The sequence below is a fragment of the Pinus tabuliformis genome, chromosome X, assembly GCF_031772625.1.
Source record: "Pinus tabuliformis cultivar Carrire ecotype Pingquan chromosome X, CPIR1, whole genome shotgun sequence".
In the NCBI taxonomy this organism is placed as follows: domain Eukaryota; kingdom Viridiplantae; phylum Streptophyta; class Pinopsida; order Pinales; family Pinaceae; genus Pinus; species Pinus tabuliformis.
Genome location: NC_142308.1, coordinates 1,096,542 through 1,124,127, shown reverse-complemented (window position 1 = coordinate 1,124,127; position 27,586 = coordinate 1,096,542). Strand labels below are relative to the sequence as shown.

General features: G+C 37.3%; 1 protein-coding gene across 3 annotated transcripts in view; it reads left to right on the top strand.

Annotated features, from left to right (window-relative positions):
* The window catches only part of LOC149137967 (octanoyltransferase LIP2p, chloroplastic-like), a 75,022-nt gene extending 48,160 nt beyond the window's left edge, over window positions 1-26,862 (top strand). For all 3 annotated transcript variants that reach the window (XM_089449248.1, XM_089449249.1, XM_089449250.1), the window contains 3 exons: window positions 25,695-25,959; window positions 26,131-26,281; window positions 26,380-26,862. In XM_089449248.1, coding sequence (XP_089305374.1) covers window positions 25,695-25,959; window positions 26,131-26,281; window positions 26,380-26,738 — 775 coding nt within the window. In that variant the 3' untranslated portion in view covers window positions 26,739-26,862. The remainder of the gene's footprint in view (window positions 1-25,694; window positions 25,960-26,130; window positions 26,282-26,379) is intronic.
* Window positions 26,863-27,586: the final 724 nt, after the last annotated feature.

The following is a 27,586-nucleotide window of genomic DNA, read 5'->3' as shown; positions in this document are numbered from 1 at the left end:
AAGGTTACTACATCAAGGATTTCATCATCTTAAGAAGGATCAAGCTCTCATTGAAGGAAGGAAGATAAGCTCTTGTTGAAGGCTCTCTAGTGGACTCCATCATCTTGAAGAAGAGGAAGCATCAAAGAATCTTGATATCATCATCCACTCTTTGAAGTTGTTCGAAGACATTATTGAAGGCATCCTAGAAGTCATCATTCTAGGGCATCTTTGAAGTCTCCTTGAAGATCTTGAAAACATCAAGATAGTTGGAGACATCATCAAGAAGGAAGACTCTTGGTTGACAAGTATTGTCTTCTATGTCTCAATCTACAGATCATATGGCTACAGTTTGCAAGGAAAGCAACAAGCTCGTTGGATCAACAGACTAACTTGCATGGAAGTAGAGGATTGACTTGACACTCACAGAAAATGAAGTCACGGAATATGTCCTTAGTGAAGTAGCTATACCAGACAAAGAGAAGGCTCAAGAGCTAGCAAAATATAAGAAGGGAGAAGTAAGAGCACAAAGGATCATTGTTGAATCCATTAAGGATCATCTTGTTCCCTTTATTGTTGATTTGAAGACATCCAAGGCTATGTATGATAAGTTGGTAAAGTTGTACTCTATAAGTACATTAGGTCAAAATATTTCCTTGAAAAATAAACTATATAGAATAAGGAAGTCAAAGGATGAAGACATGGCCACTTATCTCATGAAGATCTCACAAATAAGGGACCAGTTGCAAGGGCTTGGGGAAACTGTTTCTGACTCTGAAATGACCATTTGTGTATTAAATGCTTTGCCACCTGATTGGAGCAGTTTTGCAACTAGTATCTACTCTAAGAAGGATACTACACCTTTTGATGAATTATGGGCTCAATGTATCTTGGAAGATTCTAGGATCAAGGCAAAGTATGACACTGAATCAAATGAAAGGCCTTAAGCCTTTATTGCAAGAAACAAGAAGAACAACAAAAGAAAAGAAAGAAGTGAAGCTCACACGGTTGAAGAAAAAGAAGAACCCGAGAAGAAGCCGAAAGGAGAAGATCCCAAGGATCTTTACTATTGAAGGAAGCTCCATCCCTACTAGGTTCTTTATGCAATTTGTTTTTCTTTTATTAAGTAGAAAGTAGAGTAGCATGCATTATTGCATTCTCTAGAAGAGTCTTGGTTTTTGTAAAAGCATGGCATCATAGATAGAAGCATATGATAGTAGAGGAATTAGAGTCTACATAATCAAGTTGCTTTGAAAAGTCATCTAGCTGTCAAAGAATGAGAAGATTGGACCATATTGCATATTATAGTTCATCCAAGAATTTTCTAACATCTTGTTAGAGGTAGTCATTTTGCAAATAGGGATCATCAAGATCCAATAAGAACCATCATTTAGGGAGGTTCTTGGAAAAAGCATTATGATTGGTATATATTCCATCTAGTATGGAAACAATACTCTTGAAGGATGAAGGAATGCAAATGGTCGAGTTGCAGTGTGAAGGGCATAATGAAAGTCTTTCTACTCCTGGGAAAAAGAAACCTATCTTCGATAGGTATAAGAAGCAAGTTCGTTCAAGAGAGGATGGCTAGATGGTTGTATGGAAGCAAAGGTATGCATATCTTAAGTAACTCTTCTCTAGAGTAGGGTTCATATCTACAAGAACCCTAGAAGAAAGAATTGGTTGGTAAGTCTTCCATATGGTTACATGATGCTTGAAAGAAGAAATTCGACATGCCTTGGAATGGCTAAAGATCAAGACTCTCTCACAAGATAGCATGTCATATGTTGAGAAATGTAACTATGCTCGGTCTTCATAATTGTTATTGTATTTATATCATTATATATTTATTGTAAAAGTGAAAAAGAGAAAAAGAAAATTACTTTTGAAGCATGGGTTTCATGCTCTTTTTATTTGTCAATTAGGTCAAGCATGTTCTTCATGCTCTTAGGGTTTATTGAGTCAATAAAGTCCTTGTCATATGTATAAGACCCTTATGGGCATATTGTATCAAGAAAGAAATATTAAATTTGATTTTAAAGTATTATTTTTGGACTCCCAAGACCAAGTCGGCCCTGCTAGTGAAGTCGGCCTAGAAGAGGCCCATTCGACCCTTGAAGAAGGTATAAATAGGAAGAGACTTCGACCTATTTGGTCACCAATGAGAAGCAAGTTCGATCTGCACCAAAATTAGAAGAAAAAACAAGTGAAGGCAAGGAAGGAAGAGAACCCAAGCGAAGGAGAAAAAGATTGTTTTTGACCTAATTCGGCTCACACGTGTGAGATTTTCTAGGGTTTCTGTTGTTGCTGCAGATCGAAGTTGCAAGCCGAGGGTTGTAGGGCTGAAGTCATAGGCCGATACCTTAAAAGTTGCAGAAGAAAGACACTTTGACTTTCGTTGACTTGGATAGACTTTGACTCTTTTGGAGGAGATACTTTGGAGGGCTGACTTGGTGCTTGGTGGAAGTTCTTGGTCTTGTTTTGGGGTCTTGGATGTCTCATTTTTGACTTGGTTCTATATATAGAAGAGTTTGACTAGGTTTTCCCCTAGGAGAGGGGTTTTCTCTGGCTAAGAGCCTATATCTTGTGTCTTTTGTTCTTGTGATCTTCATACATTTTATTGAATTGGTAATTGCTTGATGAAAGAAGAAATAATAAAGAATTAAAGGCCAACACATAATCACAAGTAATTATCAAGAAAAGAGGAATCAAAACCCTAATTTTCATCCACATTGATTTCTCAACATGGTATCAGAGCTAAGGTTAAGGAAGGACACTTTGAAGATCACCTCGTTGGCCATCTCTTTGAAGACTCCCTTGAAGCATTCCTTGAAACAATTATCTACAATGGCTAGCTATATGAAGCAAGGCATCAAGACTATTGGAAGCTTCTTGATATCTACCAAAGATTGTGTGATCAAGTTCATCTCAAGACTATCAAAGGGTATCATGGATAAAGGATTATTTTCTGCTCTCACAGGTACTTTTGATGATGAATATGTATGGATAATTGACAATGGAGCCTCAAGACACATGACAGGAGAATGTGGTCAACTACAAACTATATCAAAGGGAAACACCTCACATTCAATAGAGCTTAGAGATAAAAAGAACTATTCGTTCAAGGGCGTGTTGAAGAATTTAAGGCATGGAGTTAATGAGATTCTTCTTAGCATGATAACTATTTGTGAGATATTTAACATTTAGCTTATTAACATATTCTTTAATGTTAGTGTGTCTTCTTTAATTCATCAAATAGCTACCATAACAAAGAGACAAGAACACAAAATGTTGGCTTTCTGCCAGGGCCAAAACCTCTCCCTCTTGGAGAGGAAAACCTGCACAAAATTCTTCTTATAGAGATTCCAATTGACGAATACCAAGACCATGACCCTTGACTTACTGAGCCACTCCAAGACCAAGACACCAATCCTCTTCTTTGTCATTGCTGAGATCATCATCACTGCACTGCTGAGATCTTCATTACTACTGCCATCACTGAGAACATCATTGCTGCATCTTCATAGAGATCTTCACCATATCAACGAGGTCATCATATTGTTCTTCATCATGACCTTGGTTCATGTAATGCTCTGAGATCTTCAACATGATCTAGTCTTCGATAGGATTATGATCAAGACTATTATGCCAAGAACATGACTGTGTTAAGTATGCTGATAGAGTATTATGTCGAGACAGTATGTATGTCGAGACAATGTGTGTCACTGTGAGGACTATTCATAAGGTATACCGAGATCATGACTATATGTCGAGACAGAGACCCGAGACCTTCTTTATTGCACCTAAGACTGTATCTCTGTGGCATTCATCCGAAATTGTCTCACTGTTTTGCCATCCGAACTACAAGAATCTCAGACCTGTACCCATCTTGTAACCATCCAAAAGTCATAGAGAATGCGAGTCTCTGTCCTCACTCGAAGTTGCAGAGAAGTCCAAATTTGTGCCCTCCTGTAATGCGGATTGCAGAACTGTACCCAATCGAATTATCTCAGAGAAAATGCGATTTCTGTTTTGCTCTTTTGCGGTGACCCTAGCTGGGTATATATAGTGGTTATGTCTCCATATTAAGCCGACTTGACCAAGTGAACCGTTGTGTCTCCTTTTGCAAGCTGACATGACTTCTATTTAATTCATTTGCTGGCCGACGTGAAGAGGATTGTGCTTGTCATTACTGGAGGGCTGTTAGACACCATTTTATAGACTTGTATACATTACATATATGCTCAAGAAGAGCTCTTTACACATGTCTTTGACTCTTTGACTTTCCTAGACCTATGGAATAAGCAAGAAACTCATTCTTATAATTTACAAAAATAATATTTCTTTTTCTTGACAAGTACAAAGATCAAAATTATATTTGTAAATACCGAACCTAGTTACACTTTCTTCAACACTCCCTCTTAACTAGGGAGGTATTTATAATGGTACTTGGTCATTCTCAATCTGAAGAATTTCTCATAAGAAGAATCAGATTGGTAACTCATCTTTATAGCATCATAGTAACCAACATTGTTTCCACAACAAGGCCTTGACTGACAACTCTATCTCTCATTAGATCAGAGCACAATGTTGGTGAGACCAATGACTATAGACACCTTCATCATTGTCTCTCAAGGTACATACCCACCTGGGTGTTCACTGAGTATGACCTTCTAGGACTATTCTTATCTTGGGTTCCCAACCCTCAAAGAATATCGGTCCTCTTGCCTACTCTTGTCTTGGATGCCCTACACATCCTCAAAGAGCATCAGATGCTAGATGATTACCCAATCCTCCATTCTTTCTTCCTAGGTGAAGACAAGAATGTTGTGTCTCTCATGTGTCTACATTTCCATTCATGGCCTTCACTAAGACTTACGGCTGTTAGTCCTGGTCTAGTGCATGACACATGAAATGGAAAAACACATCTATCACTCCTTTTTAATTAGGGGTGACTCAATCCAGGCTCCCTCTTAATTAGGGATTCTCCTTTCATCAACAACTTCTTTTTTGTGGGTCCTTCAGTTACTTGATCAACTTCTTTCCTTGATGTCATGAAATTTAGTTAAGCTTCTTCCTTGTAGGGCAACGACCATCGATCACTTTCTTTCTTATTCTGTCATGTCATTCCTTTCTTCATGGAAAGTGGCCTTCTTGGTACATATCTGGAACCTTCTTCATATGGCTACTTCTTTCTCTTCATGCTTCTTTCAGGAGTTTCCATCCATCACATGAATGCTGGTTGTACTTGTACTTACAAATCTTGTTCTAGTAGCCCTGCATGAACTTCACCCAGATATTATTCAAGAAATCAAAACATAGCATTAAATCAAATCGTACCTTTCGAGATGGCTTTTTATCATGACATCTTTTTAGTAGGTATCAACATCCTACATACTTGTTGACACATTTCCCAAAGATATGCATTGTCAAGGGTCTCTATCTTTTCCAGACTTTCATCAGAATCTTCGTATCTTTCTGAGAGATTTCTTAGTCAAGTCTTCTTGGTATTTTGGATGTTGATTGCTTTCATCATGGTTGCATATTTCATGATTTCTTCCTTCCTCACACATTACATTCTCAGGGGTTTCTAATTAGAGTTCTGTAATCAAATCGTACCTTTCGAGATGGCTTTTTATCATGACATCTTTTCAGTAGGTATCATCATCCTACATACTTGTTGACACATTTCCCAAAGATATGCATTGTCAAGGGTCTCTATCTTTTCCAGATTTTCATCAGAATCTTCATATCTTTCTGAGAGATTTCTTAGTCAAGTCTTCTTGGTATTTTGGATGTTGATTGCCTTCATCATGGTTGCATATTTCACGATTTCTTCCTTCCTCACACATTACATTCTCAGGGGTTTCTAATTAGAGTTCTGTAATTGTAGTCAACCACCTCATACTTCATATGAGGACATATTATGTTGATTTCATCTAGTGTGACTTATGCCTTTTTGCATCCTTTCAGAGGAGGAGATCATTTTCCCTTGATCATGCTTCTTAAGATAGAAGTAATGATCCATATTACCTGCAACCATACGACATGACATTATAAAATTTAAACATAAGCATACATACCTCATTTTACCATTAAGTCATCTAGGCTTCTTCCAACAACTTCCTTGATTGAAGTGTCTTCAACCCCTTGATCTCTTCTTTTCTTATGTCGTCATAACATCATCCATGAATTCCATAAGTTGGGGTTCTTGTGAAACACTTGCTTCCTCTCTAGATTAGTGAATCCTCTGATAAGGATTCCATCTGAGAATCTTGAAGATCTTGCATATCCCCATTTGGTAGATGTTTCCTTTTTGACTTGATGTATGATGAGACCTGTCCTGGATGACTCCTTCCTTTCCTTCAATGTCCAATGAGGTTCCCAAGAGTTATATCCTTCATGTTTAACTGCCATGGATTTAGTCCTTCATGATTCCCAAGGTGTTGTCACGAGCTCTTGTTTCTAATGTTTCCATGATGCCACGATGCATCTTAATATCATGGTCATATCTAGAGATTTAGGAGCTTATGATAGGACCCCTTTTGTGAGGGAGGCCATCTAATCATAGTGGAGATCTGTTGCTCCCTCTTTCCTTGGCCCTTTTCTTCAGCTTCCTCCATCTTTCTGACGATATGAGCTTTCTTTTCACAATATTTCCATAACACTGTTTTGTCTTGCTTGAGGACCAAACTTTCCTTTCCTTTCTGCAAATGTTTGAGTCCTTTAACCTTCAACATTTTTGCCTTCAAATTGTCTTTCTCTATTTAGCATAGAGATCACAGATTGTTGAATGAGGTAACCTTCTTGTTTATGAACATTTGTTGCCTTGCTTATCAATTAGAACAATGATGATTGTCTTCTTATCATCTTTCCCAGATCTCTCAATTGAGATCTCATGAAGATATTCCTTCATTCTTTGATACCTTCAACCAGGTCTAAGTGATATGACCTTCTTCACTGCATTTCATATATCTCTTTTATGTCTCCTTTCTTGCTACGTAGGGATGAGAGGACCTTAAGAGTTCCTTCCCATGAATTCAAAGGAGACCTTTTTCTTGATATGTTCACTGACTTCTTTTATCTATGAGGATTATGACAATCCTCCTAATTTCATGCAAGGAATTTTGATGACCTATCCAACCCATAGATCTCCTTGCAATCATGAAGTCAATTAACCAAACTTGATTATAAAAATGAAAGATACTTACTTGACAAGTGAAGATGAACTCTTCTACTTGATCACTTTGATGCTTGTTGGAGAAGATGTATTGGAGTTTTCCTCTTGGATGATCTTCTCTTTGATGGAAAGCCTTTCTCCAATGGAAAAGGTTGCTCCTTTTGATGAGGATGCTCTGCTGCTTTCCTTCGATGATTTTCTTCTAGGGCAAGGAAATGATCCTTGCTTTTATAACCTTGAAGATGATGACAATGCTTTTTCTTCTTCAATATGCTTTGCCTTCTTTTGTAGATCAGGATTGCTGCTAGGGTTTCAACTTTCTCCAAGCTGATGTGATCTTCGTTTTGAAATCCTTCGAGCTATCTTGTTTTGTAGACATCTTGATGAGGGTCTTGGTGGCCTTTTGATGATGACTGTGGAGACACAAGTTCTTGCTGTTGTAGATTGTCTCCTTGATTGCATAGACAAAAACCCTTGCTGATGTAGACTGCTATTTGTAGATTGCTAGGGTTTGATCAAGATCAGGGTTTGTTTCTTTAATGCAGATCTTGATGTCCTTCAACTTGCTTTGATGCCCTGCTAGAAACTTGATCCTTGAAATGTCTCTTTTTTTCCCTTCCTTTGACTGTAACCATAGCTCTGATACCATGTTGAAGAATCTAGGGCATGGAGTTAATGAGATTCTTCTTAGCATGATAACTATTTGTGAGATATTTAACATTTAGCTTATTAGCATATTCTTTAATGTTAGTGTGTCTTCTTTAATTCATCAAATAACCACCATAACAAAGAGACAAGAACACAAAATTTTGGCTTTCTATCAGGGCCAAAACTTCTCCCTCTTGGACAGGAAAACCCGCACAAAATTATTCTTATAGAGATTCCAATTGAAGAATACCAAGACCATGACCCTTGAGTTACTGAGCCACTCCAAGACCAAGACACCAATCCTCTTCTTTGTCATTGCTGAGATCATCATCACTGCACTGTTGAGATCTTCATTACTACTGCCATCACTGAGAACATCAATGCTGCATCCTCATAGAGATATTCACCATATCAACGAGGTCATCATACCGTTATTCATCATGACCTTGGTTCATGTAATGCTCTGAGATCTTCATCATGATCTAGTCTTTGATAGGATTATGATCAAGACTATTATGCTAAGAACATGACTGTGTTAAGTATGCTAATAGAGTATTATGTCGAGACAGTATGTATGCTGAGACAATGTGTGTCATTGTGAGGACTATTCATAAGGTATATGGAGATCATGACTATATGCTGAGACAAAGACCCGAGACCTTTTTTATTGCACCTGAGACTATATCTCTGTGGTATCCATCCGAAATTGTCTCACTATTTTGCCATCCGAACTGCAAGCATCTCAGACCTGTACCCATCCTGTAACCATCCAAAAGTCACAGAGAATGCGAGTCTCTATCCTCACTCGAAGTTGCAGAGAAGTCTGAATTTGTGCCCTCCTGTAATGCGGATTGCAGACCTGTACCCAACCAAATTATATCAGAGAAAATGCGAGTTTCTGTTCTGCTCTTTTGCGGTGACCCTAGCTGGGTATATATAGTGGTTATGTCTCCATATTAAGCTGACTTGACCAAGTGAACCATTGTGTCTCCTTTTGCAAGCTGACATGACTTCTATTTAATTCATTTGTTGGCCGACGTGAAGAGGATTGTGCTTGTCATTACTGGAGGGCTGTTAGACACCATTTTATAGACTTGTATACATTACATATATGCTCAAGAAGAGCTCTTTACACATGTCTTTGACTCTGACTTTCCTAGACCTATGAAATGAGCAAGAAACTCATTCTTATAATTTACAAAAATAATATTTCTTTTTCTTGACAAGTACAATGATCAAAATTACATTTGTAAATACCGAACCTAGTTACACTTTCTTCAACAGGGCGTTGGGTCTACATCTTTGAAGCTAGAAGGTGGTGGAAATATTCATCTCAACAACATACTCTTCGTTCCAGGTTTGAAGAAAAAATTACTTTCTATTTCTTGTCTAGAAGATAAAGGAGATAGAATTGCTTTCATAGATGGCAAGGTTCTTGTTTGGGGAAAGGATTCTAGCATTGATAAAGCTAAGGTTATTGGGATTTGTGAGGGGAGGTTGTATAGGCTACTAACACCTCTTCCTCAAGCTCTTATACACTTGGATATTAGCCCTTCTAAGCTTTGGCATAGAAGGTATGGCCACCTTCACTATAAAATATTGCCCTCTTTAAGTAAGATGGTAAAAAGCATCCCTGATTTGAAAGAAGACCATGAAGAAGTATGCAAGGGATGTGCTTTAGGCAAAAATGTGAAGAAGCCATTTACAAGCAGTGATACCAGATCTAAAGAAATATTAGACCTCATTCATTCTGATGAATGTGGATTGATGGTAGAAAAATATCTTGGAGGTCATCAATATTATGTGACATTCATTGATGATCATTCAAGGAAAACATGGATTTATCTCCTTAAATCTAAGGATGAAGTTTTTGAGAAATTCCAAGAATTCAAGGCAAAAGTGGAGATCTTGACAGAAAGGAAGATAAAGACTCTAAGATCCGACAATGGTGGGGAATACACCTCCAAGGAACTTAGTTTTTTGCAAGGAAGTAGATATTAAGAGGGAGCTCATAGTTCCCTATAATCATCAACAAAATGGAGTGGCTGAAAGAAATAATAGAACAATTGAAGAATGTGTTAGAGCCATGCTCCATGATCAAGATCTTCCTAAATTCTTATGGGGAGAAGCAACAATGACAACAATTTACATCCAAAATAGAAGCCCTCATAGAATTCTTGAAAATATGACTCCAGAAGAATCATTTTTAGGAAGGAAGCCTAATGTAGATCATCTTCGAATCTTTGGATGTCCCATTTACATTCACATTCCAAAAGACAAGAGGAAGAAGTTGGACTCCACCAACATGAAAGGAATCTTTTTTGGATATAGCTTGTCATCTAAGGCCTACAAAATCTATATTAAGGAAGACTGTCATATTGAAGTCAGCAGAGATGTCATTTTCGATGAAAACATTGCATACAAAAGGTCCAAGGACATTCCCGTTGACTCTAATGAAGAAGAAGTACCCCTCTTTGAAGAAGAAGAAGATCATGACAACAATGAAGTACCTACAATCAATCAAGAAGTTGAAGGACCAAGTGAACCTATTCAACAAACTATCATTCTATAAAATCGAAAAAGGCCAACATGGTTAAGAGCAACTTTACAAGAAGTTGAAGGCCATGGAGCAACAAAAGGGACCTTCAGAGAAAGTAAAATACCTAAAATATATTCTGGGTATGCAACATATATGACAAAACTTATTGAAGCAAAACCCTCCACCTATGAACAAGCCGTTGAACATGCAGAATGGAAGAAAGCAATGCAGGAAGAATACCAATCTATTATGAAGAATGGAGTTTGGGAAATTGTTCCTAGACCTAGTGACAAATCAATTGTCACTTCCAAATGGATTTATAAAATCAAACATGCAGTAGATGGGAGCATTGATAAATACAAGGCAAGATTTGTAGCTAGAGGCTTCTCTCAAAAGGAAGGGATTGACTATGAAGAAACTTTTGCTCCTACCGCCAAGTACACTACTATTAGATCTTTGTTTTCTTTAGTTGCCACTATGGGATGGAATATCCATCAAATGGATGTCAAAACAACATTCTTGAATGGGACTATAAACAAAGAAGTATATATTGAGCAACCTCAAGGATTTGAGATCCATAGCAGAGAAACTCATGTTTGTAGATTGAAGAAGGCATTATATGGCTTGAAACAAGCTCCTAGAGCTTGGTATGTAAGAATGGATGCCTATTTATTAAGAATTAGATTTGTCAAAAGCTCTGCAGATTCAAATCTCTATATCAAGGTAGTCAAGAATGAACTTGTCATCATACTATTATATGTGGATGACTTACTTATTATAGGTGTAGAACATCGAATTCAAGATTGTAAGAAGATGCTGGCAGTTGAGTTCGAAATGAAGGACCTTGGGCTTATGCATTATTATTTGGGCTTGGAAGTTTGGTAGAAACCAGGCGAAATATATCTTGGTCAAGGAAAATATGTGATCAAGATTTTTCAAAAATTTGGCATGATGGATAGTAAGCCCATGACGATTCCCATGATCACAAATTTGAAGAAGTTGAAGACTTCAGATTCTAGTCTTGTTGATTCCACAAGCTATCGTCAGTTAGTTGGCTCCCCAATGTACCCAGTAAATTCTAGACTTGACATATGTTATGCAGTAAATGTTCTTAGTTTTAGTTGGAGCCACGTCATGATCATTGGGTAGCTGCCAAACATATCTTGAGATACCTACGTGGAACAATTCATCACTGCCTAAAATATGATGGCAATGAGATTCTATTATCAAGATTTACAGACTTTGATTGGGGTGGCAGTGAGATAGATGGAAGAAACACTATCGACGGTTGCTTTAGTTTGGGATATGCTATGGTCTGTGGATGAGTAAAAAACAAGACTTCGTTGCTTTGAGTAGTGCTGAAGCTGAATATGTTGCAGCTTGTGAGGTTGGAAAATAAGCTGTTTGGCTTAGGAAGCTTCTTACAGATCTATTTGGAGGACCTATGGATCCCACCGTGATATTTTGTGACAACTAGAGTAGTGTAAGTCTAACTGAGGATCTTGTGTTTCATGCTAGAACAAAGCACATTAATAATAAGTACCATTATATTAGAAGTTTGGTACAAGATGGGGTCGTAAAGCTACAGTATATCTCGACAGATGAACAAGTAGCCGATATTTTGACTAAATCTCTTCCCAACAAGAAGCTTGAGTATTTGAGAAGCAAGCTTGGATTAGTTGATATCTCCTATTTTATTGAAAATGAGAGATGATGAGTTGTTGTACCTTAGGCTAAATAAGCCCGTATGATGGTACTTAAAGTTGGTGTCTCGGCAGGTAGCCTAGATGACACCTGGATCCTTGTTGAGTTGGTGTCCTGGCAGGTAGCCTAGATGACACCTAAATCCCTGTTGAGTTGGTATCTTGGTAGGTAGCCTAGCTGACACTTGGATCCCTGTTGGGTTGGTACCTAATTTCCATCCACATTGATTTCTCAACAGTGTAAATATAACAATATTGATCAACATCAAGTATAGTCTCCAGAAGAAAGGGAGTTAAGAATCAAGTTTGATCCATGGGCACCCAAATTAAAATGAATGCATGGAGAAGGATTCTTGTACAATATGAAGATGGACCATGCAAAAGGATGTTGATCTCAAAGACTCAAGTAAGCTAATACTTTGATGAAAGGGCCATCATGATAAGGTAAGTCTGATATTAATATTTTGATATTGGTTATCTGGTTGACATATTGTTTTGCTACCTAGAAGGATGTTGCAGAAATGCATAATGACAGTTGAGGCAAGTTCAACTGTTGGTGTTGAACTCGATTCAAAGAACATATGGATTGAGTGAATGGTTTTGACAATCCTTGAAGGATTATGTAATCAAGATGTTTATATTATCCAGTGTTGAAAATATCGGTATCGGCAAAATATCGGCAAGGGTCCAGAAAATATCTTATCGGCAATATCGGCGAAAATATCGGCAAATATCGGCAAGCATAAATTTTTTTTTTTTCAAATTTTTAAATATAGCCGATATTTTCAAAATATCGTGATATTTTGCCGATATTTTCCGATATTTGCCGATATTTTGAAAATATCGCGATATTTTCAAAACAGAAAATATCGCGATATTTTTTCGGCGATATATCGTTTTGCCGAAAATATCGCGATATTTCCGAATATCGCCGATATTATCAACAGTGATATTATCATCTTGCGATTGATAGGTAGTAGTATAAGAAGATAACTTGACGTTCACTTTCATGTTTAGAGGGAGATATGATTGACTCTGTTTTGGAAGGCTTAGTACAATGCCTTCATTGATGATGACTAGAGGAAAGTGATATGAAAGGTTGATGGCTTGAATCCTATCACAAGATAGAAGGAAGAGGATGACTCCACAACGTCTAGGAAGAAAGAAACTCAATATGATGAGATACAAAGGAAAGAACTATCTCCATGAAGAACTAGTAGCTGATACACTTATGAAGACAAGCTAGAAAGCTTATGGTTATGACTTCCAAATCAAAAGGAAGTAAGGAATCTCTTCTATATTTGAGAGGGAGAAAAAGGAGTCTCTTTGAATAATTGAAAAAGGAGTAAGGATCTATTCCCTAATCAAGTGGGAATGAGGATATCCTCCCTAGTTGAGAGGGAGTGATGATGGACATTATATTCTCTTCTATCATGTGTCATGCACTAGGCTAGGACTAACAACTGTATGTCTAAGTGAAGGCCATGATAGGGAGAATGGAGGATTGGATAAGCATTTGAGACTTCCTTGAGGATAGAAAATCCAAGATAGGAAGTCGACTGGCACTCTTTGAGGATTGAACAAGTATCCACGGTAAGAGTGGTCGAAGAGGACTAGAATTATTTGAGGATGGGTAATCCAAGATAAGAATAGTCCTAAAAGGACATACCTAGTGAACATCCGGATGGGTATGTACCTTGAAGAGGTAGTGTGGTATCTCACGTAAAGCCTCCCAACATTATGCTTTGATATAAGAAGATCTTGTCAAGTTAAGGCCTTACTATGTTGACAATGTTGGTCATGATGATTGATGCTTAAAAGATGGCTTACCAATCCGACTCTTCTTATGAGAACTCTTCAGTTTGAGAATAACCTTGTACTGGTTATACAATTATGAATACCTCCCTAGTTAAGAGGGAGTGTTGGAAAATGTAACTAGTTTCAGTCTTCATAATTGTCATTGTACTCATGTCAATATGTATATCTTATGTTACAAGAAAAAGAAGAAAGAAAAATATTATTTTTAAGCATGGGTTTCATGCTTCATTTTATTGGTCATCTAGGTCAAGCATGCATTTCATGATCCTAGGGCTTGTCATGTCAAAAGAATAAATTTCTTGTGTCAAAAGAGTCGCTGTCATTTGTATAAGACCTTATTGGGCAAGTTGTAACATGTAAAAGATATTAATTATGGGTCTAGAAAGTCCTATGAGCCTCCAAGCACAAGTTGGCCTTACCAGTGACAAGTCGGCCTTACCAGTGACAAGTCAACCTAGGAGAGTCTATTCGACCTCATGGAAAGGCTATAAATAGAAGCAACTTTGACCTCATTTGATACATTCGATCTGCACTGAGAAAAGTTCGATATCAAGCAAGAAGAGGAGCGAAGAAGGCTAGAAGACAAGAAAGAAGACCTAGCAAAAGAGAAAGACCTAATTTCTTTATATTTCTGTCCACATGTGCGAAGGGTTAGGGTTATTGCAGGAGGCAGAGAATTGGAGGAGGCCAAAAATTTTAGATCCAAGTTGCAGGAGGGCCGAAACATTGTTTTGACCTAGCTTTGACTCTTGTTGACTTTGAAGACATTGACTTGCTTGAGGAAGAAGTTCTTGGAAGATTGTCACGTGCCAGAAAGAAGTATTTCTACTATTCCAAGGGATTGAAGTTGCAGACTTGAAGCTGGGGGCCGAAGTTGAAGCTGGAAGTTGGTTGAAGAAGGATTGACCCTTGTTGACTTGGTTAATCTTTGACCTAATTGGAAGGGATTCTTGGAGGGCTGACTTGGTGCTTGGAGGAGGACTTGGTCTAGGGTTTTGGGTCTTGGTTTTCTCATTTGAAGCAAATTCTATAAGAAGAGAAGAGATTATTTCTGGGTTTTCCCCTTGGAGGGGTTTTGCCTTGGCTTGGAGCCTAATTCTTGTGTCCATTGTCTTTATTATTTTTTCTCTTGATAATTGTTTGATGAAAAGATCTAATAAAGAAACATAAGAAGATAAATAAAGTTCACAAGCAATTATTAAGGTTAAGGAGAATTGAATTAATAACTGTCCTATTGTATTCTCCAACACTGGGGGTGCTATGGGATGTATATCGACTGCTCAAGTCATCAAAAGGACTAGCGCTCTGCCAAAAGTGGGCAACGTTGCATCTGTTAAGTCATCATGCTCTCTGGAATGTAGTATATGGCTTGGGCATCATGTGGAATGAGGTGTCCTCAAGGCCTTTGCTGCTCTGGACCACCTGGAAAAACCAACTCTAACTCAAGTGAAAGCAACCATTCATTATAGACTAAGATCATAAATGCATCTAAGTGGACCATACTTAAGTGTTAAAGGCATATTAATACTTCAAACTGGGATCACCTTCAAATATCTATCTAGATCAAGTCTTGTAAAGGTGTTCCCTACCTTTGTAAGGGTGGCTAAGTGGTTAACCTTATTAGGTGCTTCCAGCCCCCAAGGGGAGGTGGCATTTCCAAGGTTAATCCTTCAATCAACAGGTGTTGGTGCAAGTAAGTGGCAATGGAGGGGAAATACTTCATGGTCAAGTGCTATGGTAAGGGGATTGGCTAATGTGAGTCCACATCCTAAGTGTATAGATGTAATGGAGGGAGCAATCGTGGATGCGTGAGTTACCTTGCTCAACTTGATTTTTCCACCCTTTTGGTGTGCCTTTTACTTCTTTTTGATAATGCTTTGTATTTTGGTGCATAGCTCAAGGATCAAAGCTTGCTCTTTATGATATAGCATTTAATTTACCCCTTAAGATGAGGCAATTTATTACTCATCAGGGTTGGGACATGCAAAGGTTCCTTTTAATGAGATGGAGCATCAAGTGCTTAGGAACCGAGTGATGGAAAATGAGGAGGGTAGAGCTCATGTTAGGCTTTTGCCCACGCACTAACTTATGTCCTAGTCATCTATTGCATTTTGATTTTCTTTTCTTTCATTGTGGCCATACTATGCTCTTCCATTCCTTTAGCTGCATCAACCTCTAGGGTGTTGAGAAATCTAGGGGAAGCTAGATGAGGTTATTTCTCTTAATTTGATAATTGCTTGTGATGTTCTTTTACTTAACTTGATGTACTTGTTATTAGCTTCTTCTTTCACTTTATCATTGTGTTCTTTATCATCAAACAAAGACCAAGCAATAAAGATCAATGAGACAAGAGGACACAAAATGTACATTGAAAGCCAAGGTCAAAGCCTCTCCTCTTGAGAGGAAAACCCACAAGAATTCTTATCTTTTTATAGAATGTTCAAATGATGAATTCCAAGACCTATGATCCTCGACAAAGACCCCTACAAGACCAAGTCAATCTTTTCCTTGATGAGCTTCTCTTCCACAAAGTCAACATTAGTCAAATCTTCTCCAATACTTCAAATTTTGGCCCTTCTTCAGAATTTCGGCTCACTGCTTCAGCACTGCAATTTTTGGCTTGCATTACAGAAACACTAGATTGGCATGTGTGAGAAAGATGGTGTGAAATGACTCTTTCTTCCTTCACTTGGGGAGTTGCTTCTTCCTTGATAATTTAGCCAACAATCTTGATCCTTCTAACTCCAAATTTCGGTCTTCTGTGGTGACTGCAATTTCGGTGTTGCTGCTGCAAAATATACCCTAGTTCACTTGTACGTGTGAGATGAAGGTGGCCCAAAACAGACTTCAATTGCTTCTATCTTCCTTCTTTTATCTTTCCTCTTTTTCGCTTGCTTTATTAGTCTCTTTCTTGTTCCTCTACGAGCTGCTTGGATACTTTCCAAGTGAGGTCGAGTACCTCTTAGAGGCTCTTAATAGGTCGCCTTTTCATGTCTTGGAGGACGACTTCACGACATTATAAGCCAACTTGTCTTTTGTAGGTTGACTAGGTCATGGAGGGTCTTTATGACATTTTGATGACTCAAATAAATTTATTTTTCATGATACAAGATGCCCTAATAGGGTCTTTACATATGACAATGACTTCTTTGACTTCTTGACTCAATGACAAAACCTAGAAGCACTCAATGGGTGCTTGACCTACAAATAAAATAACCTTGAGCATGAAACCCATGCTACAAAATAATAATAATAAAATTTCTTTTTCTCTTTTCATTAAATACATAAAATCATGATTACATTAGACATTATGAAGACCGAACCTAGTTACACATTTCAACACTCCCTCTTAACTAGGGAGGTATTCATAATCCATACAAGGTACTTGGACATTCTCATATTGAAGAATTCTCATAAGAAGAGTCAGATTGGTAAGCCATCTCATAAGCTATTTTTTCAGCTTATATCAATGCATCTCATCATATCAACCAACATTGTCATATAACAAGGCCTTGACTAACAACTCTATCTTTCCACAAGAATAGAGCACAATTCTAGGGAGATAATGACTAATAGACACCATCATTGTCTCTGAAGGCACATACCCCATCTGGATGTTCACAAGGTATGTCCTTCTAGGACCATTCCCATCTTGGATTAACCCATCCTCATGGAATTTCCTCTTCTACTACTCTTACCTATTGGATGCCCTACCTCATCCTCAAAGAGTATCAGAATCAATCTTAGATGCTTACTCGATCCTCCACTCTTTCTTCATAACATGAAGACAAGAATGATGTGTCTATCTCTCCCTCTTAACCAGGGAGTATCTGCTCATTCCTATAAAAGGAATATTCCCAAGCTCCCTCTTAACAAGGGACTTGTCAACAATAGCAACTCTCTTCAGTGGAGATCCTATTAGTTGCTTGTAGGGCTCCTCCTTTTGGCATCATGTCATGAACTTTAATTTCTTCGTCAAGGAGCCATCTTCTTCGTGGGGCATCAACTATCTTCTTCTTCACTTCCCTTCAATGAAACATCGTGTTGATTCATTAGTCATGTCATCCTTCTCTCCATCGGAAAGTGATCTTCTAGTCCACATCTGGCTATCCTTCATACAACTACCTCTTCAAAGTCATGTTTCTTTTAGGATCTTCCAATCAATCTCATGAATACTAGTTGTAGGTGACTTCTACAACCCTCTTCTGGTAGCCTTGTTTCAACCCAATCGGATGTTTTCAAAAAATCAAAATAAACATCAAATCAAAGTTACCTTTCTATGATGGCCTTTTGTCATGACATCCGCTTTTTGCATCAACATCCTTTCGCATATTTTATGAATCCATCTCCAAGACATACATTACCAAGGTTTTCTTTTTCCAACATATCAGGGTCTCCATATCTTTCTCCATGGAGATGTCATAACTAATTCTTCTAGTTATTAGATGTTGATCACTTATCTTATCTTACTTGACAATAGATGCATCTTCTCACGAACTCTTCTTTCACCTTTCTTTGCATATTGCTTCCTCAAGATCTTCTATACACAGTTCCTTCATTATGGGAACCATAGTTGCCAACCACTTCATAATCTTAATGAGGTCATATTATGTTGATTTCATATTTGTCGATATGTAGAAGAGTTCTAGGCGCATTGACTACTTGCCTTCATGCATCAATCTAATGGAAGAGTTTCTTCTTCTTTCATCATGCTCATGAGATAGAGCATCTTAACCATTCTATTTGCAACCATATGATGACATGACTTCATCTATTTATTACCGAATGTATGCATACCTCTTCCTCCATGTGGCCATCTAGACTTCCTTCGGGCAACTTCCTTTCTATGCTTGAAGATGAAAGTACTTCAACCAACTTGATATGTTTCACATCTTGTCATCATACCATCATCCTTCTAAAATATGGATCTCACATTATGTGGAATGTAGGCTATCTGTGTGATACTTGCTTTTTCAAAGAATGATGAATCCCTAACAAGGATTCCAATGAAGAATCTTAATGATCCTTATTCCTTAATGATGATGATGTATGTTGATCTTTATATCTTGCTAGATGACTTTCTCCAACCATATAGATTGCTATTCCAGTTGTCCTTCTATGCTTCTAATGATGATGTCATGGGCTACTTCCTTTCTATCATGTACTACTTCAACCATATAGATGACGGATTCCAAGACCTGACCCTTGACAAAGACCCCTCCAAGATCAAGTCAACCTTGTCCTTGATGAACTTCTCTTCCGCAAAGTCAACGCTAGTCAAATCTGCTCCAATACTTCAAATTTCGGCTCTTCTTCAGAATTTCGGTTTGCTGCTTCAGGATTGCAATTTTCGGCTTGCACTGCAGAAACACTAGATTGGCATGTGTGATAAAGATGGCGTGAAATGACTCTTTCTTCCTTCATTTGGGGAGCTGCTTCTTCCTTGATAATTCGACCAGCAATCTTGATCCTTCTAACTCCAAATTTCGGTCTTGTGTGGTGACTGCAATTTCGGTGTTGCTGCTGCAAAATATGCCCTAGTTCACTCGCATGTGTGAGATGGAGGTGGCCCAAATCAGACTTCAATTGCTTCTATCTTCCTTCTTTTATCTCTCCTCTTCTTTGCTTGCTTTATTAGTCTCTTTTTTGTTCCTATACGAGCTGCTTGGATACTTTCCAAATGAGGTCGAGTACCTCTTATATATAGGCTGCTTGGAGGCTCTTAATAGGCTGACTTCACTGCTTTATAGCCCGACTTGTCTTTTCTAGGTTGACTAGGTCTTGGAGGGTCTTTATGACATTTTGATGACTCAATAAATTTCTTTTTCATGATACAAGATGCCTTAATAGGGTCTTTACATACAATGACTTCTTGACTCAATGAAAAACCTAGAAGTACTCAATGGGTGCTTGACCTACAAATAAACTAACCTTGAACATGAAACCCATGCTCCAAATAATAATAATAACAAAATTACTTTTTTTCTCTTTTCATCAAATACATAAAATCGTGAATACATTAGACATTATGAAGACCGAACCTAGTTACACATTTCAACATAGGGCAATGTTTCCCGACCCTACTCAACGATGTGGATAAGAGAGTGCCAAATCCTAATGAACCAATGACAAGTTGGACTTGAAGAATGGAGATGGTATAAAGGACTTGTAATGTGACGTGGAAAGTGAGAAGTATGGTGAAAGGAGAATGAACACACCATTTCAATCCAAATCTTCCAAGTATTGTCCCTCCTATATCCCTAAGGCTTTAAGGGAGGTTCCATTGGACTAGGGTTAAAAATTAACCCCCCTTGTAAGGTGAGAGAACATATTTATAATTAAGATCGATCAATCATCTAGATCACCTCTTTATCCATACTAAATGCCCAAAACATTAAGAAAAGAAACCCAATTGCAAAATGATCAAAGTTCCTATTGAGTGGTTGTTCACCTTCATTCAAGAGGAATACCAGATGTTGAAAGGTTAAGTGATTGGTGCAAATGGTGGAGGCGCTGACATATCATATCATCAAGCCAATTTGTAGGGTTGCTGCCTGTCGAAAATAAGATGATATAAGATAAGATAATTTTATTAATCTCCAACAAATGACCATAAATAGGTCAATGGGACTGAACGATACAACTGGTACGAGTACAACGAGGGAGTGCAAACGCAACTGCTAGAAAATGTCAAAGTTAAATCTCGGATAAAATGAAGTAGAAAAAGGATACAATAACATGACACCGTCATAAACATGTATATAACCGAATCATGTAGAAGGCTAAGTGAATAATAAAATATAAAATATGCTATTTTGACTTAAGAAGGAAAATCTAAAACTTGATTTTGAAGATTATATTATTCAGATTTTTTTACATTTATTTTTATCAAGAATTTATTTGCCTAGGGTCAGGAAAATAAATTATCGACAATATTGGAGAAAATATTGAAATCATTAAAAATTATTGGGAAACTTAAAAAATGCAAAAAAAATCATTTTTTCAAAATTTTAAACATATAAAGCAATAACATCAATTAAACACATTGCTACATAAATTTGAACTCAAAACTAATAAATAAGATGTGTACGATGTTAATCATTGATACTAGAATATTATATTTGTCCTATGTCACAAGTCTTGATAGGATAATACAAAATCACATCAAAACAAAAATAAATGTTTCTCATGAGATGATCATCATAGACATATAGATTAAGGATAATCATAATGCACTAAGAAGGTGTGGTCGAGCATTAGGTTTCTCCTACCCCTAAGAAGCTTGCAGTTCCTCAATTCTTCCCTTTGATCTTTCTTCCTAGCAAAATTAAGAATTGAGTCCTTTGCATTAAGGACAACTTGTGGGGTAGCTGTAGGGCAAATATGCACTTCATGCCCTGGGTTTTGGCAAGGTAGCATTTCAAGTGGTTGACTCTGCCAAATATTAGTATTCCACATAGGTTGCAACTCAATGTTGTTCTATTATGACCCTCATATGGTTCAACATACTCCCACATTAGATCCAATGACTTTGCCATTTTATAAAGCTTGGATTAAATTTTTAAAATTTAAACCTACAACACAAAACAAATGGTGAAATTCAGAATACATATGAACAAAAAACTTAAAGGAAGTTGCAATTAAAATATTATAGCTACATAAGTGTTAAATCTCCCATTTAAAAAGGGAAAGAAGAGGCATATCTAATGGTCATTGCAAACTCTATACTAAATCTTGAATAACAAAGAAAATAAAGGCATAAATTTTTCTACATACCTAGGAATATGGATATGGTAGATTGGAGTGAACGCCCCCTCCACAAATGCTTAGTTGATGGCAATGAAAACTACAAATTTTTCCGTGTTTGCTTGATGGAAAAGTGTCACAATATCCTCAGAGCTCAATCCCCTTTAGTAACTTTTGCAAAATGAGGTTAAAAATCCCAAAATACCATCTTACAATGGGAACAAGTGAGATATCAGCAAGGTGATAATTTGTATTGTCTCCAATGTTATCAAAATTGGTCTAGAACTGATGGAATTAGTCGGTCTGACCAGTTTGACTCCCAGATCGGTCCAGTTTGAGGCTTGGAACCAGAAAAGGCCGGTTTGGTACTGAACTAGCCGGTTCTGTAATGAAACTAGTCGGTTTGATACCAAATCAGCCTTTTCTCACCAAATCGGTTGATTCCATACAATGCGACCAAGGACTTTCCAAATGCAAATAATTTTTTTAACAATAATTTTTGAGTAGGGCAGCTTAATATTCAAGCCTATGGCCCTACTATTGCTATGCAATTAATGGTAATGTTAAATTCTTAATGTAAAATTGAACATTATCATTAATTGTTTTAGGATGTTTGAGGTTCCAACCTCATTGGATTTCATATGGAGAAAGTAGAATTTTAGATCCAACTCAAAATCCAACAAACTTAATAGTTTTTAAGATTTCAGGGTTGGGGGGATTGCAACATTTCCATTGGATTTTGTCTATGAGGGTATAGAACTAGCATTTAATCAAGAGCACCAAGCCCTCTATGTACCTTGATGTTAGTGGCATTGATTGTTGAACTCCTTTGTCATCACTGTAGTAAAAATATACCTATCACTCAAAGAATATCTCAACTTGACATGTTAAGCTTTTTCTATTTTATTTTAATGCTTAGAGGGTGATATTGATGATGAAGATCCAAATATAGGCAATGATTTCGATGATACGTAGCTATTTATTGTAGCATGATTTTTTTTGGATGCTAGAGGCCATCTAGAGCCTATTTGTCTATGTATTTTTGGCTCAGAGATGGATTGGACTGGGTGCGATTTTTGTTATATGCACTCTTAAATGCTATATAAATGAGAATTTTTTCTATATATGTATAAATGGTTTGGATTCATATGGATGCACATTAATACATGTGTTTTTTTGTTGAATATTTTATGTATTTTCTGGTTGACCGTTCTAGTCAAGTCTTGACTGGTTCCCTGTTTGGGGGGTCTAACAGTTTGGTTCTAACTAGCTACACAGAGGTTCTCCTTCGCAGCCAGCTTCTTAGAGGGACTATAGCTGTTTAGGCCATGGAATTTTGAGGCAATAACAACTAAGGAAGTTATTGTGATAATTTTGAAATTGGAATTTATCATGATAAATACTGGCAAAATTATCATGATAATTCCAATAATAGCATGATAATTCCGATATTAATAATTATCAGGAGATGGATTTTGGTGATAATATCATGATAATTTCGATATTATTGCGATGAGTGTAACACTGATTCAGAGTTCTGGACAGCAAAGAAAGATTCTTTTGCTAGGGAAATAAGATCTAGATATATGGATTTTAGTGATAATTTCCAGATATATCATATATAAAAGGAAGATTCCTTTTGCTTCTGGACAGCAACATGTATTCTGATTTTGCCTTTTATATATTTCAGATTTCAAACCTGCAAGTTAAATGGTTGATTTTATGAGTTTTATGAGGACGGTTGAGGGTAGGATTAGTGCCTAGAACAAAGTTGGGCATATGGGTAATAGGGCAGTAAGAACCAAAGGTTTTCTTATGAAAATATGAGAGTAAACAACCTGGATTAAGAAATTATCCACTGACATATGATGTTTCTCACTAAATCCAATTTATCTTGAGAGCAATTCAAATTAGGAAAGACCTATAAATTTGTAACCAATGGTTCGTCTATCATAAAGTTATGCATCTATTCCAAACCTTAATTAAGAAATTAGGCATATGAATACATTCCCAGCACTTAGATGCAAACAGATGAGGGGAGAATCAATCACAATTACACTGTTTTAGGAGGAACAACATTACCATTTATTTACAGCCTTTGATTAACAAACTTGATGCAAGAAATCAACCATTAGTCTTCAACAATAGGATTCCAAAACAAGTGCCCTGAACAAAACACCAATCAAAAGTCCCTAGTGTTTTGTCAAAATGTCAACAACCATTACAGTAGGAGCCTTGATTATATAGAGTTGTCACAACAATCTCCACAATAAAATAATAATATCCCTGTAAAAACCTTAGATTCATTCTAGGAAAGCATAAAATAACATCATCACTCAACTAACTTGAGAGTACAAGTCAAACAACTATTAAAATATGTGTGGTGATGCCACATGTACAGATGTGGCATAGCCAGATCTCTATGCATCAGAGCTCAAGGTGGGACACCTCTCCAAAAATAGCAATAGAAAGTGTCAAACGCTCCATTGTCCTCAAAATAGGTAGGTTGAATCTGTAAAGAATGCAAGAAAATGATAAAATGTTCCTCCAATAGGTGCGCCCTCCAACATGTCTCCGCATAAACAGTAAATTAGCCCAAGATAGGTGTGCCCCCCAAAGGAAAAGGCTCTGCACATGTGACAAGTCACAAAACCATAGAATAAGTAAGGCACCCCTCAAGAAGTGCATACAACTTCCTAATAATGGTACGTGTGATTTGCAAGATGATGATAAGTCAACAATCCATTAAATAATGCCATGAACCAGATGCCAAGTCAATCCAATCTCAACCCACTCCAAGGAATACAAGGGACAACCCCATCCCAAGCAAAGAATAGTGATATAATAGAAAGGCTTCTCAACACCGGTGCCAATCAAGGTGAATGCCCCAACTAAAACTACCATACACCACTCAACAACACAATCACAAGTGTGAAACCAAGCAAATGAAGAAGGGCACTTTAGCAAGTAACTCCATATAGTCAAAATAGGGTCAACCTAACCATTAAAAGGTACAATCAACCTCGACAATTGTGCGCAAGGGGAGCACTCCATCAAAGGGGTGTGTCTATATATCATAATAAAGTGGTCTAACCATCACAAGGCCCTGAAGTACCTAGGGTGCTCTCACACGAGGCTCCACACCACATTAAACCATAGAAAAATAACCATAAAAATGCTTGGAATAATGTGAAAGGAGTACATATATCTATTGATCTATAGTGAAATAATGCCAATATTGCCAATGTGTAAAACATAGGCACAATGCAACCAAAATGATAGGAAGCTCCACCTAGGCATCACGTACCACCAACAATGTTTGACCACATCACCTCACCTAGTCATGTGATGACTATACAACTCATGAATAAAACCATTTAAAGTGCCATATCCACCATGAACTAGAGCTACACCCAAACTCTCACCAGGAAGCTGAATACATCAGAACTCGAAATCTTGCTAAGCTCTAGGGGCATCATATAATTGTCTGTGCAAGCAGACGCTCTTTTCTAAATTCCGCACACCCACTGCTAAGATGGTGGTCGGAATAGTGTGAGCATCCATAATAGTGCCCTTGGGTTTGATCAATCATCCATCAATATCATCCGTAACTATCTGCCACGTGATAAAATGCATAAGTCAACCCTTATGTAGCATAACGGTTAACACTGCCCTTGAGACAGATACTGCAACTGCCTTTAATGTTTGGGATCTACATATTGATATTTGTGATCTATATTCACACCATCAAGATGGCATGCTGCCTTAATTGTTGTATCATTCAATCTTCCTTTTTATTCTTTCTTGCAGTATTGATGTGCTTTCTTCCTAAACCAAACTAAGGTCAGTCCTTATTACGCAGACGTGATAACTATGATTTGTATAATGAACTCATACCATACAAGGATGCCTGGTCTGCAAAAACACATGTCAGAAGTTGAGACCATAACTGCCAGTCGTGTTTGTGATCTATATTCACACCATGAAGATGGCCAGTATCATTGGATATTCCTTTTTATTCTTTCTTGTAGTATTGATGTGTTTTCTTCCTAAATCGAAACTAAGATCAGTCCTTATTATGCAGATGTGATTACTATGATTTATATGATGAACTTGTACCATACAAGGATGCTTGGTCTTGGCAAAAACAAATGGTGGAAACTAAGCATGCCCTGTTGGAAGCAGATAAAGATGAATGCGACTCTGTATTGGTTCTTCAGCATCCTCCTGTTTATACCTTGGGCACTCGGAGCTCGGAGAAGTTTCTGCTCTTTGACCTACATGATTCTCCAATTGATATATATCGAACTGAACGTGGTGGTGAAGTGACATATCATGGCCCTGGTCAGGTAGTGGCAGATTCACCTCGGGAAATATGAACCTAGTTTTCTGCTTAGGCCCTCTTCATTTCCATACATGTGCTTTAGGTACGCAAATTGATTCACGGTTTAACAAGAAAACATGAATCTTCTAAATTGCTTTTGGTTCTGATTGTTGTTTAAGATGCATTGGAGTTGCAGCTCGTGATGTACCCCATTATAAATTTGCGCCATCACAAAATGGATCTCCATTGGTACCTCAGAGCACTGGAAGAGGTGGTTATTCGAGCTCTGTGGTCCACATTTTCTCTAACGGGATCTCGTATTGATGGCCTAACAGGTGTTTGGGTTGGTATGTATCTTAGCTCACGAATAATCTTCCTTTGATGCACGGTAAGAGGAAAGTCAATGAGAAATATTTCCTTATGCATGCCTTTTTTGTCTGAGCAGGAAATAAGAAAGTGGCAGCCATAGGCGTTCGTGTTTCCCGGTGGATAACATATCATGGGCTCGCACTTAATGTTACTACAGACCTCACACCCTTCACTAGGATTGTTCCCTGTGGCATAAGTGACCGTCCAGTTGGGACTTTATTCAATATATTAAATGATTCAAATTCAATACAAAATGTGGCTATTCCAAGGTTCAAGGGTTGCACAGAAACATGGGATGCTTGTACATTATTAGACGTGACTCACAAGTCGTTGCTTGAAGAATTCTCAGAGGTTTTTCATGTAGATCTTGTCCAGAAAGGAGTAGGTGAATTCAAGTCGCATCTCAGTACTTCCAGAGACTTGAAGTATCAATAGATATTTTCCTAGTAATTCATTAATTACCACCATTTGAGGTGCCAATTGTTGCTAAGGTGTACTGGTGAGTCTAAGCTTAATTTGCATGTGATCTGTGAAGATTTTTATACAAACACATTACATATTTGCAGACTAGTTTTTCCCAAAAACTGTTACTTGAGTGGAGTAAGGTATTTGTCTACTGGTTTAAATGAGCTTGCAGTAATTTATCTGTGATATAATTTAAATATCCAATGAGTAATTATTTTTCATACTTTAAAAACCAAATAATTAGGCTTTGTCTGGCTTAAATTACCATAATGTATTTAAAGTTTTCTGAATGGCAAATGCACCCTATGAAAAATGTTTCATTACCTTTCTTTTGTTATATATATATATATATATATATATAGATATATATTTCTTTTTCATGGAAAATACCCTTATATTTAGTATGATGAATATATATGTTCTTTTCCATTACATTAGTCTCACAGCCATTACATCAAAAGCTTATTTTGTCACTTGTGGGAATTCAACCTGGGTTGGGGGAATCCCAATCATTCCTCCCAACCACCTGAGATTATCCCAATTGACATTGTTATATACAAACTATCAACTAGTTCTATGTATAAGGCTTGTATTTGCAGCCATATGCAAAAAAACTTGTTTTCTTTTGTCACGTTATGAATATCCCCCAAAATGTTGTAATAACATTATTATTACTCAATTGTTGTTACAGCATAAGTACCTCTCTATACAAAAAAGTATTATCCCACATTGATTGAGAGAAGTGGTCGATGGCAACATATAAGCTCAAACCTATCATATCCTTATGGTCATGGGGGCAGCCATAAGGGAGTATTCCT